This window comes from Crocodylus siamensis, chromosome 13, assembly GCF_052110815.1.
Source record: "Crocodylus siamensis isolate JL-2025a chromosome 13, ASM5211081v1, whole genome shotgun sequence".
NCBI lineage: Eukaryota > Metazoa > Chordata > Crocodylia > Crocodylidae > Crocodylus > Crocodylus siamensis.
The window spans coordinates 32,585,578-32,602,451 of NC_143407.1; the positions used below are offsets into that span (position 1 = coordinate 32,585,578).

The 16,874-nt window shown below is 41.9% G+C and overlaps 1 protein-coding gene across 4 annotated transcripts; it reads right to left on the minus strand.

Moving 5' to 3' along the window:
* Positions 1 to 1,130: 1,130 nt before the first annotated feature.
* On the minus strand, positions 1,131 to 16,615 carry VEZF1 (vascular endothelial zinc finger 1). 4 transcript variants are annotated; one of them, XM_090025776.1, is made up of 7 exons: positions 16,523 to 16,615; positions 9,974 to 10,671; positions 9,123 to 9,186; positions 7,883 to 8,066; positions 6,105 to 6,293; positions 3,847 to 3,891; positions 1,131 to 3,500 (listed from the first exon to the last, which is right to left on the minus strand). In XM_090025776.1, exons 1-7 carry the CDS (start codon positions 16,553 to 16,555, stop codon positions 3,073 to 3,075), a joined length of 1,641 nt encoding a protein of 546 aa, XP_089881902.1. In that variant the 5' UTR covers positions 16,556 to 16,615; the 3' UTR covers positions 1,131 to 3,072. The 4 variants fall into 4 exon arrangements, with proteins under 4 accessions (XP_089881902.1, XP_089881901.1, XP_089881904.1 ...); XM_090025775.1 differs by having other exon boundaries at positions 9,953 to 10,671; XM_090025778.1 differs by lacking the exon at positions 3,847 to 3,891.
* Positions 16,616 to 16,874: the final 259 nt, after the last annotated feature.

Here is a 16,874-nt window from a genome sequence, read left to right on the forward strand (position 1 = left end):
CAAGAGCCCATATCTGCTTACTGCTATATTACTGGAACTTCCTGAGGCACCTTGTGTTGGCAGAGGCAAGATGCTGGATCAGATCCAGCACAACTTCCATCTGGTCTAACTATCACCCAGGAAAAGGCGATTTCAGCAACTGGTGCTGTTTCAGTACTCTGCAAATCATCCACCCATCTGTTTTACCACAGCACATCACCCCTTTGCAGTGCCCGGCCCTGTTACCTTTCTGAGTACCAGTTGAGCTCATTTGGTTAAAAGATAGCAGGCACCATATAAAGCCTGATCAGTCAACTTCAGCTTGTCAAAAGCAGCTTGATGTATTTTGCACGAAGGTAATTAACATGTCTTCACAGGGACAGTCAAGGAGCATACCTGCAAACGATTGGTATACAGAAAAATTCAAGCGTTTCCCCAAGAACACAACTGATTGGAGATTAGCTAACGCAGCCTATTAGATGCGGATCAGGAACATCACTTTTTGTTTTAATGCTTTGGCTTGAAACAGGTCTTTTCATGCTTCTTGTACTTAATGCTAGGAGCACTAGGTTTGAGAAACATTCATTTCTCCATCACAATGAGGAATCTCCTTGCAAGTGTTTTAATGGGTGTGTTCCTGTCAACAGAAACGTGACTATTGGGGCACACAAGCTGAGTGAAGGATTCACTGTTAACATTGCATTAATTGACAACATACAATGAAGTCTCACACCTGTTTATTATAAGTAATTCATAGATAACCACTTCTAGTACACATTTCCATATTGGTTTTAAGCTCAGTGACACCCAAACTTCACCTAATTGCGGGTCTTGTTAGCAGCTTGCCAGGAGCCAGAAGGCTGTACCTACTTTATGAAAATGATGAAAGTTGAAATCACTTTCATCCATAATAGAGATGTAAGGCTTGAAGACTACATATCCCAGCATGCAACACCCCACCATGCTTGGGCCACTACACTAAAGGGGAGAGAGTGATGGATTTTGCTGGGCTGCATTTGATTCACATGCCTCATTTTGGCCACATCAATCTAGCTCATGCAGCTGTCTGCACGCAATGCTCTACAGTGAGAAAAACAAAGATTTTTGTACTGTTGGAATAAAAGCAGTGGTAACAAAGTCATAGCTACATATTCTTCTCTACATTTTTGTTTATTGAGACAAACTAATTAAAAGGCACAAACATAGGGCATATGTTTACATGGACATTATAACAAACATATACATTAAAAGTGTAGGAATGTGTTTCCTTTCTGCTAAACAGAAAGTTCCTAAGCTTTTATATATACAAAAGTTGTACAATTTGATGTCCTAAAGTACAAAAGATCATTTATAAAATTATTTTACACTAAAGTTCTATTTTTTGTTTTACTATGTAGTCCAAGCCCCTAGAACTGTTTCACATAATGATACAGATACCTGTCACCTGACCTAGAAGTCTGGTATTTGCTGCTTGTACTGACACGGTGGGGTAGAAACGGAAGCAGTCCATTTTGACTAGTCAGTCCTGCTAGCATTCTGTAAAATGCAGGCACACTAATCTCCATTGCTTTCAACTTCATTGAGAGAAAAACATTGCAACTTTAGTTGCGTTTTTTTCTCCCCCCCCTCCCCCCAATGTAAAGTCTTGGTTTCAGGGGGTTCTTTTTAAACAAAGGTTTTAAAAATGTGAATATGTGACATGATAGTCTAAAAAGTATATCTGTTTCCCTAGACTCTGCTTTCTACTTTATGTACAGATAAACAGGTTAAGAAATAAAAAGCACATGTAGTTTAAACATGTGTGATCATTTGTGGTGCAGTTCTGGGCTGGACAGCTCAGACTGCCACCTCCAAAACCCACACAAATTGAAAGAAATGTGTTAACACAATAGAAGAGTAACGTAAAAATGATGATGTTTGCAAATATTTACAAAGTTGAACAGATTTGCACAACACTTGATTAAGAAATAGGGGGGAAATTAAAAGACGCTCTCGGCTTGTCCTGAAGGGGCATCCTACCTAGTTAGTGGTTAGAATAAAAACTGTATACAATTTAATATAAGACAAAACTTCTAGTGAACAACTAACACATCTGTTCCCTGCTGCATCATCAGCAGGTTCTGATTGGGAGAGAGAGGGCATATACATCATACCCCAGCGCCTCCAGAATCTTCCAGCTTAAAGCAATATTTCATAAGTTCAAAGCACTCCTTTTGCTCCTAAATAAGAGTCCCATAGGGTTCTGACTTTTCAGAGACCATGTTTACATACATTTCAACTCCTCTTCTGTCAGCCATGGCTGTTTCTCACTAAACATTAAGAGTTTTATTTATTTATTTTTTTAATGTTGACTACAATGCTATATTCCCTTAGGGTAATATGTTGGGTAATATTTACATCTCCAAATATCAGGTCACAATCCCTATTATATGTTGAAGTGAGAATGATAAGTTATCATATGCTTTGCATATCAGAGCTGGTATCACCTTTCCCATAGGGAATGCTGCCTGAAATTATCATATTCCCAAAGGTAAAATGCATATTTTCTCCAAAATGCATTTTCTTAAAAAAATGACAACATTATAATGCATTTACTCATTAAAAAAAAAAATTAACACAGACGAAAATACTACACTAGCTCTGAAACAGTGGATTTAGAACTGGCAAGTTAAAATCAGCTATCCACCCTGTCAAGGACATGAAGGGGGGTCTTTGCTAGTGTTTAGATTAAAATTATTTTCTAGGTTATCATTTCTGGGGTAAAACAGTAATGCTGATTCTTAAAGACTGCTGTGTAACTGGCAAGTAACCATCTGTCCTAGGTTCAGCATCACTGTCAGCTAAAGGTAAAACTTGGCTTTTAATGAAGTGCTCCAGTGATCAGTTACAAACTCAGATTCAAACAATATGAGCCAAATCAACAGGGAAAGATGCTATTATGGTCTCTGACTGGTGCATATTGCGCCAGTTACTCAGCTTGACTTTATTATTACATCATTATTATTATTCATTATTATTATTATTATTAACAACTAAAAAAAACTGCTGGTAAGGATTCAGTTGTAATCCTCTTTAATACTGTTTAGAAATTCTTTACCAGGGAGGAGACGTGGGCAAGGCTTGGGGCAGGAAAGGCATGCTCTCTACTGGTCTCATTGCTATATTTAATGGACCAGCTAACGTCATTGGTGTTGGGAGGTTCATAGGAGATGTGATAGTGACTGGATGCGCTATATTCACCGGAGCGGTTACTGGGGTAGGTAAATTGACTGGTGTTGTGAGCGTTAATGGCGATGTCATGGATAATGGACTTGTTATAGTTACAGGATGCCCTAGATTCATCGGACTGGATATATTAACTGCACTTGATACATTTACTGGACTTCTCATGCTCATTGCAGCTGCCACTGTGACTGGGTTTGTGATAGTCCCAGAAGCCACAGAGGACGTTATACTGAATGGAGTAGTAAGAGTCACAGGCGTAGTAGCAGCAGTGGAGGTTTGGCACAAGTTAGCAGCTTCTAAAAATGAGACATAAAAAGACAGAAAGTTTTTAACACATAAAAAACCATGGACAAGATTTAAAATAATAACAATCATATTCATAATAAAAATAAAACCAAACAAACAACAACAAATTCTGGAATAATTTTCTTTAGAAAAATATTAGTAAGTTAAACTGTTAACATTCTACAGCCTACAATAAATATAACTTTCATGCAGCTCATATGAATTCAAAATTCTTTCCTGGGAAGTCAAGCGAGGTTGTCTTATAAAGAGGGTTTTGATGTTCACAAAAACAGTATCGTACAATCAGAAAAATCCTCTCAAGAGGAACATTATAAGTAGAGGAGAGAGTGTACATACCGAATGGTACGTACTCTATAGCCTTCTCAAAGGTGAACTGACATTCTGTGAAGGTTTTAAAAAGTCATTATTAGGGACTGATAAGCAAAGCTGGTTTCAATATGTATCTGCTTATTTCAGTCTTAAATTATTTCTGCTAAATTGTTCCACTGCTCATGGTAAATTTATCCTAGCATTTTTCAAGAACACCCAGCCAGCAGATCTTATAACCCCCATTATCTCCTCAGCATTTACATTAGCTACAATTCCACACCAATATTTTACTCTGTTTTGCAATAAGCAGTGACTAGTGCCAAACAGGCAAGAACCAAGAGGACCCTGCACTGAGATGGAAGCTCCTGGGTCTGTTCCCATTTGGGTCTAGCAGGGGCTGGACACTTTGTGGAGATGATACAGCCAGGCTCCAGAGAAGAGGCAGATGACTCCACTAGATATCAGCACCACCTGCTGGTTAGCCACAGAACAAAGATCCAAAAACAGAAGCAGGCTGGGGGGGTGTGGGTAAAAGAAAGGGATGACTGCTAAAGAAACCGACAAAAATATATTCTGTATCAACGTTACGGCATTTCCAAAAAACATGTCTTGTTCCCCATTTGTAGGGTAGACACCAAGCTCGGTCTACATCTGTATTTCAAGAAGTAAACTAAGAGCCAAAAAAATCCACCCTTGCCATAAAAGCTCGACAAACATATTAAGACAATGATTTCTTTGACAGCAACATCAGCTCCATTCAAGGGTCCCTGTTGGCTGTTCAAGTCAATATTAACGTATGGGGGAAAATGGGGACTTAAAGAAAAAATAAAAATCACAAAATTAAAAATACAGTTTGAAAGAAAAAAAAAAGATTTCCACACTGTTGTCAAAGCAACCTGGAAGGTGGCACTAGTTTATAAGAACTGGTGTGAAAAACATTATCAATAAAAGTGAAACTGACTGGTCTAGGTTAATCTCCCCAACCCAAAATACACAAAGGGGAAAATGCACATCCTCCCATCCTTTCCCAAAATAAACAAAGTGGTCCTTGGACATGACAACTTCATTAAACCAGCATTACTAGCTTGAGACTTATGAAGCTTGGCACAATGTGTCGTTCCCCCCCCCCCGCCCCCCCACTTCCTTTTAGTGTCATTATCTTTTTTTTTTGGTAACAAACACATTGCATAATATCGCTGTAAGAAACCAGAAAAGTAGAAACAAGGCACAGGAAAGAACAGGCAGACCAAGCCTCATTTGGGTTTTTCTATACCTCCCACTTCATTTGCTTCCTCCTAACATTACCGTCTTATCATTAAATTGAATAAACTTACTAGTAGGAGTCAGAGAGATGGGAACTATAAAGAGCAGAAAGATAGAGTATGAAGGAATTGTGGTGAGGCTGAGGGGAAAGGTGAGTGCAGAATATTTCTGTTTCAAAATGAGAGTTAATGAAAAGCCCCAAGGGGATACGAGGAATTTGGCAGAAAACATTTAATCCAAGGAAGCCATGTGATAGGTATTAGAAACCAAACTTGTGAAAAGAATACATTAACAGTAACAGGAGATTTCAAACCACTGTACTGCAAATAAGGCACTAGATGGAAGCAATCTATTCCTCACACAAGAGTCACAGCGATCAACAAAAGGAAGCTATTCAACTTTGATTTCAGTAGGCTAGGGGCAGATGAGTTGTGCCTTGGCAATAGCAAATATGTTCTGTTTAATTTGGTAATGAAAATGAATGAACGATACCAAGCAGCAAAATATAAATAAATAAATAAATAAATCTATGAATTTTGGCAGACTTTGGACAAATACAGTTTAGCCAGGGATTAAAATGAATGGGAGAAAGTGGGAGAAAAAGGACAGAGGAGCTATGAAAAGTGTTTTAATGCAAAATGATGTCCATGAAGAGATTCTGTATGTGCATGTGCTAAAGAAGGGCAGAAATCAAAAAGCCTCTGCCCTTGAGCACACCTAACAAAGCTCCCTCAAATTGCAAAAGGTTTATGTGCAAATTCATTGACAGAATCCAACAGCAAGTAAGATGGAAAGAAGTTCATTTGAGAAGGAACCATTAGCAAGGGCTTCTGGTTTTAATAGTGTTACCCCCTGCAGCTACTCTGGCTTTTTATTACTAGGAATTAAATTTTCATGTGCCATAAATCCATATGCTATTTGTGCTATTTTACACCTATATAAAAACTCTTTCTTCTTGTCAACATGTTCAGATGGTTTGATAAAACCAAGTACTCCAAGATCACAGATTTTGTTTGTTTTACCTTTCTTCCTTGCTTTGACAGCTTCTTCCCATAATCTCAGTGTCTCTACCTGCTTTCCAGGCCAGCTTGATACATGCTGTTGTTGTTGCTGTTGTTGCTGCTGCTGTTGCTGCTGCTGCTGTTGTTGCTGTTGTTGCTGCTGCTGCTGCTGCTGCTGCTTCTGGTTGCTGGTTTCCTCGCTCATGCATGCTATGTCAATCAAGTAAGAACACACAAATTCACCTTGAAAAAGATATGCATTTTCCTAATGAAAGGACGATGGTTTTTGCTAAAGCTACAAAGGAGTTTGGAATCTTGTGAAAGGGAGAAGCACGCAAAACCTTTATTTTGTGTTGCGCTTTATATCATCACCTTTCTAAGATCCACAGAAACCTGAGCTCTGACCTTTCTGGGTTTTCAGGCAAAATCAAGTGGTGGTTCAAGGACCATATATAAAAAGATTAAGACATAAGATGTAAAGATGGAATGATTCTCTGGTACTTGCGCAGTTCAGTTTTCTCTAGATCTAAAGGCAGCAGTTGTCTCGAGTTTGGTTAAAATTCAGAACTATGATTTAAAATTACTTTTTCCTTGTTCATCTTGGAATTACAGCCATACGGTACTTTCAGTTCACTTCTCTGTCAGAAAATAGCTATTTGCTCCCTGGCCACAAGACAGCATCTGCCACTCCCACCTCTGCCCATTGCGAGTTCCGTACCGTGTAATGTTATTGAACTGATACCAAAAAAGGCAGAAGGGTTAGCACCATGTGAACAATGAGAACATAATCTAGCAACCCTTACACTTCCAAAAAATTAATCTGTGTTTTCATTTTTTTTTCTATTGGGTTCAGTAGATAAGTGATCAAAACTATCTAGCCCAACCGTGCTCAACCATCTAGGAATTAACACCAAATAGGAAATCGGAATAGAAAATCCTTTGTAAATGAACACCATTTGAAGGCTTCAAAGATGGAATTTTCAAAGGAGCCCAAGGGGGTTGGTTACACACAGCTCCCTTAAGGCTCTTTCAAAACTCCCAGCCGACATGACTAATGGTGTGTGTTCATTTAATACAAATACTTTTTCAGAGCAAGTGGTTGAAAGCCAGTTTCTCCTTTGCTTACTTGGCACTCAAAAGCTCAGGATTCAGCATTTCTGCTGCAACAACTGAGGATACTCAGAGATTTTAAGGCCAGAAGGAATCATTTTATCTGACCTGCTGCATAACAGAGGCCAAATACCAGCACTGCTCAAAACACGTCAGGCAGGGCATGAAAATCCAGGCTTTAAATGCGTGTCCTGTAAACTTGCTGCAAGGGAAAAATGCTGAGGGCTCTGAGCCAAAGCTCATGGAAATCTATGGGAGGCTTTCCATTGACTTTCAATGAGCTTTGGATCAGGCTCCAAATCCTGAACTTAACTTGCAACATTTTCAAAGTCGCACGCATTCTATAACTGATTGAGACTCATGGACACCAAAGTTTCATAGTTCAGGATGCAGCATATGAAGAATTCTATTTCCTCAGAAGATGAAAGGCAAAACACTTGGGCTCTTCATACTTTAACGTGAGGAATTACGCTCCCTTCTTGAAGGGCATTCCTTTATGAGGTAAGGCCATACCAGAGGTCCACATACCCCAGTTTGTTGAGTCGAAGCTTTTCATGAAGAATCTATTTCTGAAAGATCTTTTTTTGTGATAGGTGTATTTTACATTTTAAGGAAGTCAAAGGCAACACGTGTTGCACAATTCTGAGAACACAGTGTTATCAAAAATGGTTTAAAAACAGTTCACCTACTTTTATTGATGCCTTGTTTACAGGTATTACAGTTGATACTTTGGCTCTGCCCGTGTGTCTTTAAGTGGCTGGTGATATACGCTGCACTCAGAAGTTTACCACAGATATTACACGATACCTTTCCTTCATGGCGCACCATGTGTGTCCGCAGTCTGTCTTTGGTAGCAAAGGCAGCAGTGCATGTCTACATGAAGGACAACAGCAATTTTTAAACGCAGACCATACTGTTGTAGCAGGGGCCACGTGCCACTTTTAAGCCCATTTTCTAGGTGCTACTGTACCCTGACACACTGACAAACTTTTTCATTTCACATAGACACAGTGAAACCTCTCTCAAACTACCATTCACATGACTGAAACTTAATCTGACTGCTTTATGAAACTAGTCTGCTGATAAGAGTAAGAAAGAACAGTACTCCACGCTTTTGGGGCTACTTTGAAGCAGTTTCATAAAGCAGATGATTACCTCACATGTTAAAATGAGAGGTGACTTATACATAAATACATTAAACAGGTAAGGCGGGGAAAGAGATCTCGCATAAAGGTTTCACTGTATCTTTTTGATTTTTTTATTGCTCAATTAATTTAGTTCCCATCTACATTTGGAAAGGGAAAAAACAAAGCATTTTTCAAGGCCACTCTTTATTCAACACGATGAGTCACTAAAAACAGGTTAGGACAAGTAGGGATGATTCTAAACAAAACAGCAGAACAGTTTATTGTTCAAGACTAGTCAAGTTACTCCTCTGGCTTTTAGTCCTCAACTTATTTTCACTGTGACAAGTTGCTTTCCACTTCAGGCAAAACAGCAAATCTAGAACCAACTACATTTATTCAATTTTTTAGCTTAGAAAGCAAAACAGAGTTTAAAGGATATGATATTAACAACCTATTTTCACAATTACATTAATCTATTAATACTGCTAAATACGTCCCATGTATTGCTACAGCAATCAGTGTCTATTTGAAGATTTAATTGAGCTGTTTTTAAAAAAGCAAACCTGACCTGAGCAGTAGGGTTTAGACAGTGCTACTGTCAAGAAGCAAAAAGCCTCAATTTTACAAAAGGAGAGACAAAGCATCCTCCTAAGTTACTGCTAAACTTGGATCACAGCTACAAGCAGGATGGATGAGGCTTTATTTCTAAACTTGCATTCAGAGCAGCTACATCAACTAACACAGACCTGGGCAAAATATTCAGATGCTGTCTAAGGACACAATAAATTGTTTTAACTCTTACTTGGCATTTGAAGGGTCTCTCTGTTGAGTGAACGTGTTTGACATGACAGCTTAAGTGATCAGGCCTGTGAAAGAAGAGAGGTAGAAAACAGAATACGCATACTGTTACAAACAGATAGTAATGACACTTAAGCTGGCGGCATTGAACACTGCATTGATTGCCCTTTTTCAGCCAACCTCCCCCCTCAAGGACAAGGTAAAAAAATAAAATAAAATACACTTCCCTTACCTAAAAAGTAGCCCTCTGCTAGAACAATATAGTCTCACTGGGACCCAACCTGAAAAGTTTAAAACTCAGCCACATTTTTATCATAAGCCCAAAAGCACTGTACTTACTGAATGTTTAGTACTGGTATACAAAAGTGCTGGGTTATCAGCCTTAGAGCTTGGAGCTCTCTCTATCCCACAAGCAGGTACACCCCATCCAGAAACAGTGCAAGCTTCCCCACACTGCTCCATCAATGAACCCCAACCCTGCTCTAGGCGAAGCTAAGTTAAAGGCAAGCAGACAGGTCAATCTTCATGCCTCATTTGGCCCTTGACCTCTTCAAAGGTCATTAATAAGGCCTCCCACTAGCAGCATTTGTGATGGAGACATCTGTCCAGCATGACCTGGATTGAGGTCACCAGGTAATTTCAGAGCAAACAAGTCATAAAATCATGACAGCTTTCAAGACGCAACCAAAGTGGCTTAGACTGAGACCCGTGCCCCAGATGCAAACACAAGGTTCTTTATTCCCTCACCAATCTTCTAAGATGTCTGTCTCTCCTAGCCCCTCGCTATGATAGCTTAACCCTTCTTGATTATGAAAAGCCAATACTTGAGCTCGCCTGGGATTTTCTACATGGTACCTCGAGAAGCCTTTTCCACAAACACCACAGGTGTATGGTTTGGTGATGCCACCTTCATGAGACCTCACGTGATAGGTCATGCGATCCTTCCTCTTGAAGCGCTGATTGCAAATGGGACATTCAAAGGGTTTCTCATCCGAGTGGGACAGCTTGTGCCGGTTGAGGTGGTACACATCCCTGAAGGCCTTTCCGCACATCTCACAAGCATGGTTCTTCTTGACGGGTTTGCTGGGCTTCTTCACTGTCTGAGTCACTGCCATGGCAGATGCACCGGCACTACTGCTGGGGTTGGTGGCAGAGGAAGACGTAGTGACTGTTGACAAAATGCCCGCAATAGTCGAAACCAATGAAGTTCGGCTGTTGTCACCAGCAATGGTCGAGATAAGGGGCACCATTGTGGTGGGAGTTTTCTTTGGCCGTGACACTAACTTTATCCCTGTGTGGCAGGACTCATGGCGCCTCAAATGGTAGCTGTCCCTGAAAGCTTTGCTGCAGTAAGTACACACAAAGGAGGTTTTAGGTTTTTCCTTTTTAATCCCAACAATAGCATCCTTTAATGTTTCTGGTGCAGGTTGAGGTTTCTGAGTTATTGGTAAGGGCAGAATCGGCTTCTGATCAGGTGGCTCAACAGCAGAGCTCAGGAGAGGCAACAAACTGTTCTGTGCTGCCTGCTGTTGGTGATGTGAGGCTTCATGTGCCTAAAACCAAACATTCACACTTAAAAATTTTTATTAACGAGCATTTGCTTTGATTCGATGAAAACATTTACCAAATCTTAGTCCACAGTCATTCAACTAGCAAGGGTATGAGGTTATAATTCCACAAACAATTTCCTGATAGGATAAACCATTTGCCCTTTAAAATACATGCGCTGTAAAGATTCTGTAGTGAGCAAGTGTAGGAAGGCATACATCACACCAAATAATTTTTTTAATTTCCCGAGGGCAACATTTCTCATAGAAAATGCTGGTGTTTTTGTCAGGCTTTTTATTAGCATATTGCTTGAATTCTAAGTAAATGACACTTGTTATTTTTGTGATCATAATGGCTGTGATATTAGCTCTGTACCAGGAAATTTTGTGTATATGCTGGGGGCGGAGGGCGGTGCTGACAAGATAGTCTGACCCCAGGTTTCAAACCATTAACACTAACCTCGCATGTGGTTACAATTAAAAACCCTTTCAAGAGCTAAACTGCAGCCATAGTGAGCCAGGAAGAGATGAGACATCTTACTTAAATAAATGTGTTTGCACTAGTTTGTCAGTACTGGAACCACCCTTATGTAACTTGTATCAAGAGCTCTTCCACTCTAGATTCAGACTGGTATGTTCAACGGGCTCTCTCACTGCACAACTAAGGTCCTCTTTGCTTTGGGGAACTAATGAAAATAAAAGCATGTTGTGTCCGTCTTCAGAAGCAACTCTTTTGTCAGCGAGGAAAAGGGTTAATCAATCACTAAGAACTGAAATCTGGCAATCTGAGGCAACAACTGCAGGTTTCTCTTTTAAAACAGAACTGATAAATGGTGGATGACCCTAAACTGCAACATCAGTGTAAGCAGAGTGCTAGAGATTTCTCTAATGCTCCCACAGGCATTACTCTATTCACCTGCAGCCTTTGCTACCAAGACTGTTCCACCTTGTATTGGTATTGAATACTACCATTTGTTCCAAAAAAGTATAAATTTACATTGGTGTAACCAAACCGATTTGAAACCAGTTTAGATGGACACATTTCCACTAGTTGAGGCTATGCTTAAAACAGCTTAGCTTAGTATCACATTAAACTAAGTTGGTTTAAGGGGGATTTAAACATGCTGGTATTAGAGCTCTGCACCAACATACTGGACCAATTTTAAAATCAGTTCAGCCACCTCAGTGTGACCAAGGAAGCCTGCGGCATGAAGGGGAGTGTATGGAAACTTATACTTCAATTAGTGTCACATCTTTCCAAAATTCTTTTTCTGTTTTCCTTTAGCAAATGACACGTAATTCATCTAACAGTCTTCCCATATTTGGGACTCTGCAGGCTTCCTCTGTACTGATTTGGAGTCTACAAGAGTCTGCCAGCTCTTACTTTTTAATCAGGATCCATAGTATTCTGCATATTCAAATTAAAATTCTTCTCATTTCACCCAATAGTCAAGTGCTTAAAACTCTTTTGAGACTTCAGTCTTTACAGAAGCACACTTTGTGACTTTCTTTTTTGGTGGCATCCAAGCCCCAGTTCTTTTGCTTCTACAGCACACAAACAACCAAAGACAGTGACTACAACACTCAGCATCTGCTAGAAAGGGTTTTTAGGACTTCAGAACAAGTCTTCCTTCCCTCTGGATACTCGTATGCCAGCTACAGCTTCCCCTGTTCAAGCCCTGCACCTGCCTGGCCAGTGGTCTCTTTCAGGGGTGCAGGCTATTCTTTGGGCACAGGCGAATGATATACTCTTCTAAACTCTCTGATGGGAGAATGGGTCATGGTTTAACTCAAGCTCTTCCCTCTGACATTACTTGTAGCTTACTAGTAACAGATACGGTGGTTTTTTCACTTCCCTGTGCTTCAGGTCTATTCCAAAACTTTGGGGTTAACAGCCAGGTTGAATGCTGCCCTGTTAAGTGTGGATATATTAAGGAGAAACCCTTCAGGTGTATTCTTAAGAACCAGAGGGAGGGTGCTTTGGCAGGTGATACAAACAGAGAGCCCGGGTGCTCTAACTCAGCAGACAGGACAGGCTCATCTTTTCCAGACAGTTTTTACCTATGTGACCTCCCAGTATTTTCCTTCCTGGACTTCCAAGTTTTATGAAATTGGTCCTGGTTTGTAAGAACACCGAGATGCTGCATTGGATACAATGTAAGGTAAGAACACAAGCTCCAGCAAGTTTCACATACTGAATAAGCAGTACATTTTTATTATTTTTTTCCAGCTGCCTTGGCCCAAGGAAAAAAAAAAAAAAAAGCCATACACTTGTTCAGGAGCACCAGCAGAAACTTAATTAAGAGCTTTGTATTCAAAGCCTTACCCTTTTCCAGCTACGCCAGAGTGAATGCGTCTTCATACAGAGGACAAATGGTTAACATCCTAAGATAGCTCAAGATATACAATTTCAAAGGCAGACAGAGCAGATCGGATAATAGGGAGTCCAAATCCTTTGGACAAGGTTCAAACTTATGCAGTTTATGGACATATTTAAGCCTTAAAGATCCATTAGCACACCAAGATAATAATACACTTATTCCTATCAAACTGATATAGATGTCTCACATGAAACAACAGATTCATGAGGCTTTGTGTTATGAAGCCACTGCTTATAGAAGGCTGCTTATCTTCATTCCCAGATACTCCAGTGTTATTACCCATACCCTCTTTTTAACAAAACCTTTCAGCAACAAGCGATGTGTGTCAGTTTCCAAGGATTCCCTGAACTAGAGCCTTTCAAAGAAGGATCAGGCTGTCTTTTTCTAGCCTTGCCATTAGAGTGAAACAGCACCTGCTGCCTGCCTTTTGCAAGTCATTTTCCTCCAGTTGTAGGGCACTGTTTGACTTGACCTAGCCTTAATGTCAAGTCAACATTTTTGCGATATTTTGAACACTTGGAAAAAGGCTTCCAGGAAAAGTATCAGAGTAAAACTTTCTTTCCATGGGGATAGCAACCAAAATACAAACAGTATTTTCAGGACCCACGCTGGTAGGAAGCGGCACTATGAACTCCCAGCGCCAGAGGCTAAGAGATTTTTTGCCTTAATGTCAGAGCAACAAATTAGCATGACTCATATTTGAATGCTCTGTCTGATGGATGATTTCTCTCTGCACTATGATACAACTTTCACTTTCCACGCAGGTACTAAAAGCAGTTTTCAAAATATACATGGATACTAAGAAAAGAAAAGGAAGGAAGGAAAAAAATGAACAAGAACTGCTCACTGTAGAATACATTTTACTTTTTAAAAAATATGCATCATGGTGATAGCTACACATGGTAGAATACCTTTGTTTGGAAAAAGGTAACAGTCCTGATGCTCATGTAATGGCCATTCAGACTAAAATTAAATAACTGAATTACCTTCCACAAAGAACAAGTGGCTGAAAATGAGTTACCCACAGAGCATTAAATATTCTCTTCCAAGAAAAAATATCCTCCACAGATATTGCAGTTGAAGGCCAGAGAGAAAATAGGCAACATCTACCCGGCCAACTGTATCTGGCTATTTCACAGTTACATAAGAGAGACAGATGAGGCCTTGTAAAATGACTATTAGATTACTAGTGTTCCAGAGATCTAATATTTTTTGCAAGGGAAAGGTGGACTAGAATAAGCACTTTTCTCTCCAATTGCTTTGCAAGCTAAGATACAGTAGGAGAGCAGTATTCAGCATCATTTGTTTTCTCAAAATGACTCAAGAGGCCTGCTAAGTATTCATAATGAGGTTTTAGAGCTTTATTATTTGGAACGATTGGACAAAGAGGGAATTTCCACATCACATCTTTACAAAGATCCTGCCTAGTTGCACACAATTCATTAAATTTAAGGCGGCAAATTGTTAGCTCGTTAATTAAAAGCAACAATACCTACAACTAGACTAAAACCAAAGCGGAAGACATCAGTATTTCAAAGTCCAGTACAGTTGTGGGGCAGGGGGAAAGGAAAAAAAAAAGCAAGCAACTGACTTAACAAAACGCTTAAAAGTATCACTGGCTAACTGTTTGTGAGAAGGAAAGGCAACAAATAAATGTTAAGATCCTAATTTACGAATAAGCCCTCAGAAATATTTTTAAGGGGAGCGCAGGAGATAGAATAACCCTGTGAACTCAAAGGGAGATGGCTCTGGAGTAAGGAGATTAACTTCTTAGTGTAAAGTTTCCCCATGTTCAAATCACAACTGCCCACTGGAGCAAGAAATAATTTCTAAAACCTCTGCCAAGCTCCGGGGCTCATTGCAGACACAAATTACAGCTTGCTGCAGTTTGGTGCGCTTCCTTACGGGGCCAAGCTGCAAGGGCAGAGTAAGTTTGCACCTAGGCTGGGGCTGGGCAGCGCTCGCCACCGAGGGAACATTCTGAGCATGTTTTCGGAGGCAGGACACTCGAGCAAGTGACTCATCTCTTCGTACTTGCAAGAGAATCATTTTTCCTTTAGAAAAGAAACGCTGCGAGCTCTCTGCAGACGCACTCATTCAATTTGGGTTCTCTGACAAATGTCACGTTTCTTTTTTGAAAAAAAAGAGAATCAAAACAGCAGCAAGGAAGCCTCCGGGTGGGTAATTTGCAAAGAGGATCGTTTTACCTCGTGGAAGGTGATGTGTGGCACTTTTTAAAGGGGGGGGGGGGCTGCTGCTGTTACATTACATTACATATGTCGCATTTGGGAAGGTGTAAAACAAAAAAGAAGAGAAAGAGCAAAGGGGGAAGAGCTGCCCTGAGGGGGAGGGGGGCGCCCATGGCATTTTCTTTGCCCTCAGTTTTTAACTTTCACACTGTCGCAGAGCTGGGGGGGAGGAAGGGGCAGGCAAAAAAGAAAAAAGAAAAAAAGCGAGCCCCCAGGGCCATCCTCCCTGGCCCAAACACCCCCACCTCCAACCCCATTTTAAATGAAAACAAGCTCCCGTCACCCGGCCGCCAGCCCGCCCGGCTGCTCCGAGAGGGATTAATGTCTTCTTCCCCGCACAGCCGGCTTTTTTTTCTCCTCGTTTGATTATTTTATTTTTGGCTCCGGCTTTTTTCCTTCTAACAGGGGGGGATTAAAATAATAACAGTCATCATAATAATCCCTTATTATTTCAAGGGGGGTACAGAAGATGAAACAAAACCTGAGAAAATCATCTGGGGGGGGCACTAAAATGGGGCAAAGGGAAAAAAAAAAAGAAAATCATCATCTGGGGGGAAAAATAAGTGAGAAAAAAAAAACATAAAACCTGGAGAGAATTATGATGGGGGGGGGGGGAAGTGAGGGAAAGGCGATCTGAGATTATGATCTGGGGGTCATTTGGGGTGGTTAAAAAAAAAAAAGGAGAAAAAAAAAGTGAGGGCAACAGAAAACCTGAGGAGAAAATTATCATCACTTGGGGGAAAATATGAGGGAAAGTAAAAAAAAAAAAAAAAAAGCCCCAAAAACGTAGGAGAAAATTATGATCTGGGGTCATTTGGGGGGAAAAAGCAAGGGAAAGAGATAATGTGAAGAAAAAATTATGACCTGAGGGGGGTCATTGGGGGGGCCGTTTGATCACTGGGGGGGAATGAGGGAGATAATCTGAGGAGAAAAATTATTATTTGGGGTGGGAGGGAGAAAACCTGAGGAGAAAATTTTGATCATTTGGGGGGGAAGAAATGCAGAAGGACGGGGACAGCCCCGCGGGGTGCTGCGGGCCGTGTGCGGGCTCCAGCGGCGGCGGCGCGGGGCGCCCTCCCCTCCGCCCCCTCCCCTGGCCGGCGGCGGGGGGAGGCGCGGGGGGAGGCGGGAGGCGGCCGCCTGGAGCCGCCTGACTGACAGCGCGGGGCCTAGCGGGGCCGGGGCGGCGGGCGCGCGGGGGGGGGGGGCGGCCGGGCCGGGCCTCACCTGGAAGAGGAACGCGGTCCAGTTGGCCTCCATGGCGGCGGCGGCGGCGGCGCGGTGCCCCCTCCCTCCCTCCCTCCTCCTCCTCCACCTCCCCCCGGGCCGCAGCTACATGGAGCCGACAACAAAGCGGCGGCGGCGGCGGCTCAACATGGCAGCGCCGAGCGGCCGCTTCCGCTAACCTCCGGGCCGCACCACTGCGCGCGGGGGGGGGAGCCCGGCCCCCGCCGCCCCACCCGCCCCCGCCCGCCCCGCCGCCGCCCCGTGCCCCGCCCCGCCCCCCGCGACCCCCCCGCTCGCCCGGCCCCCCCCCCTCCCCCGCACCCCCTGCCCCCGCGCCGCCCCCCCCCCCCGC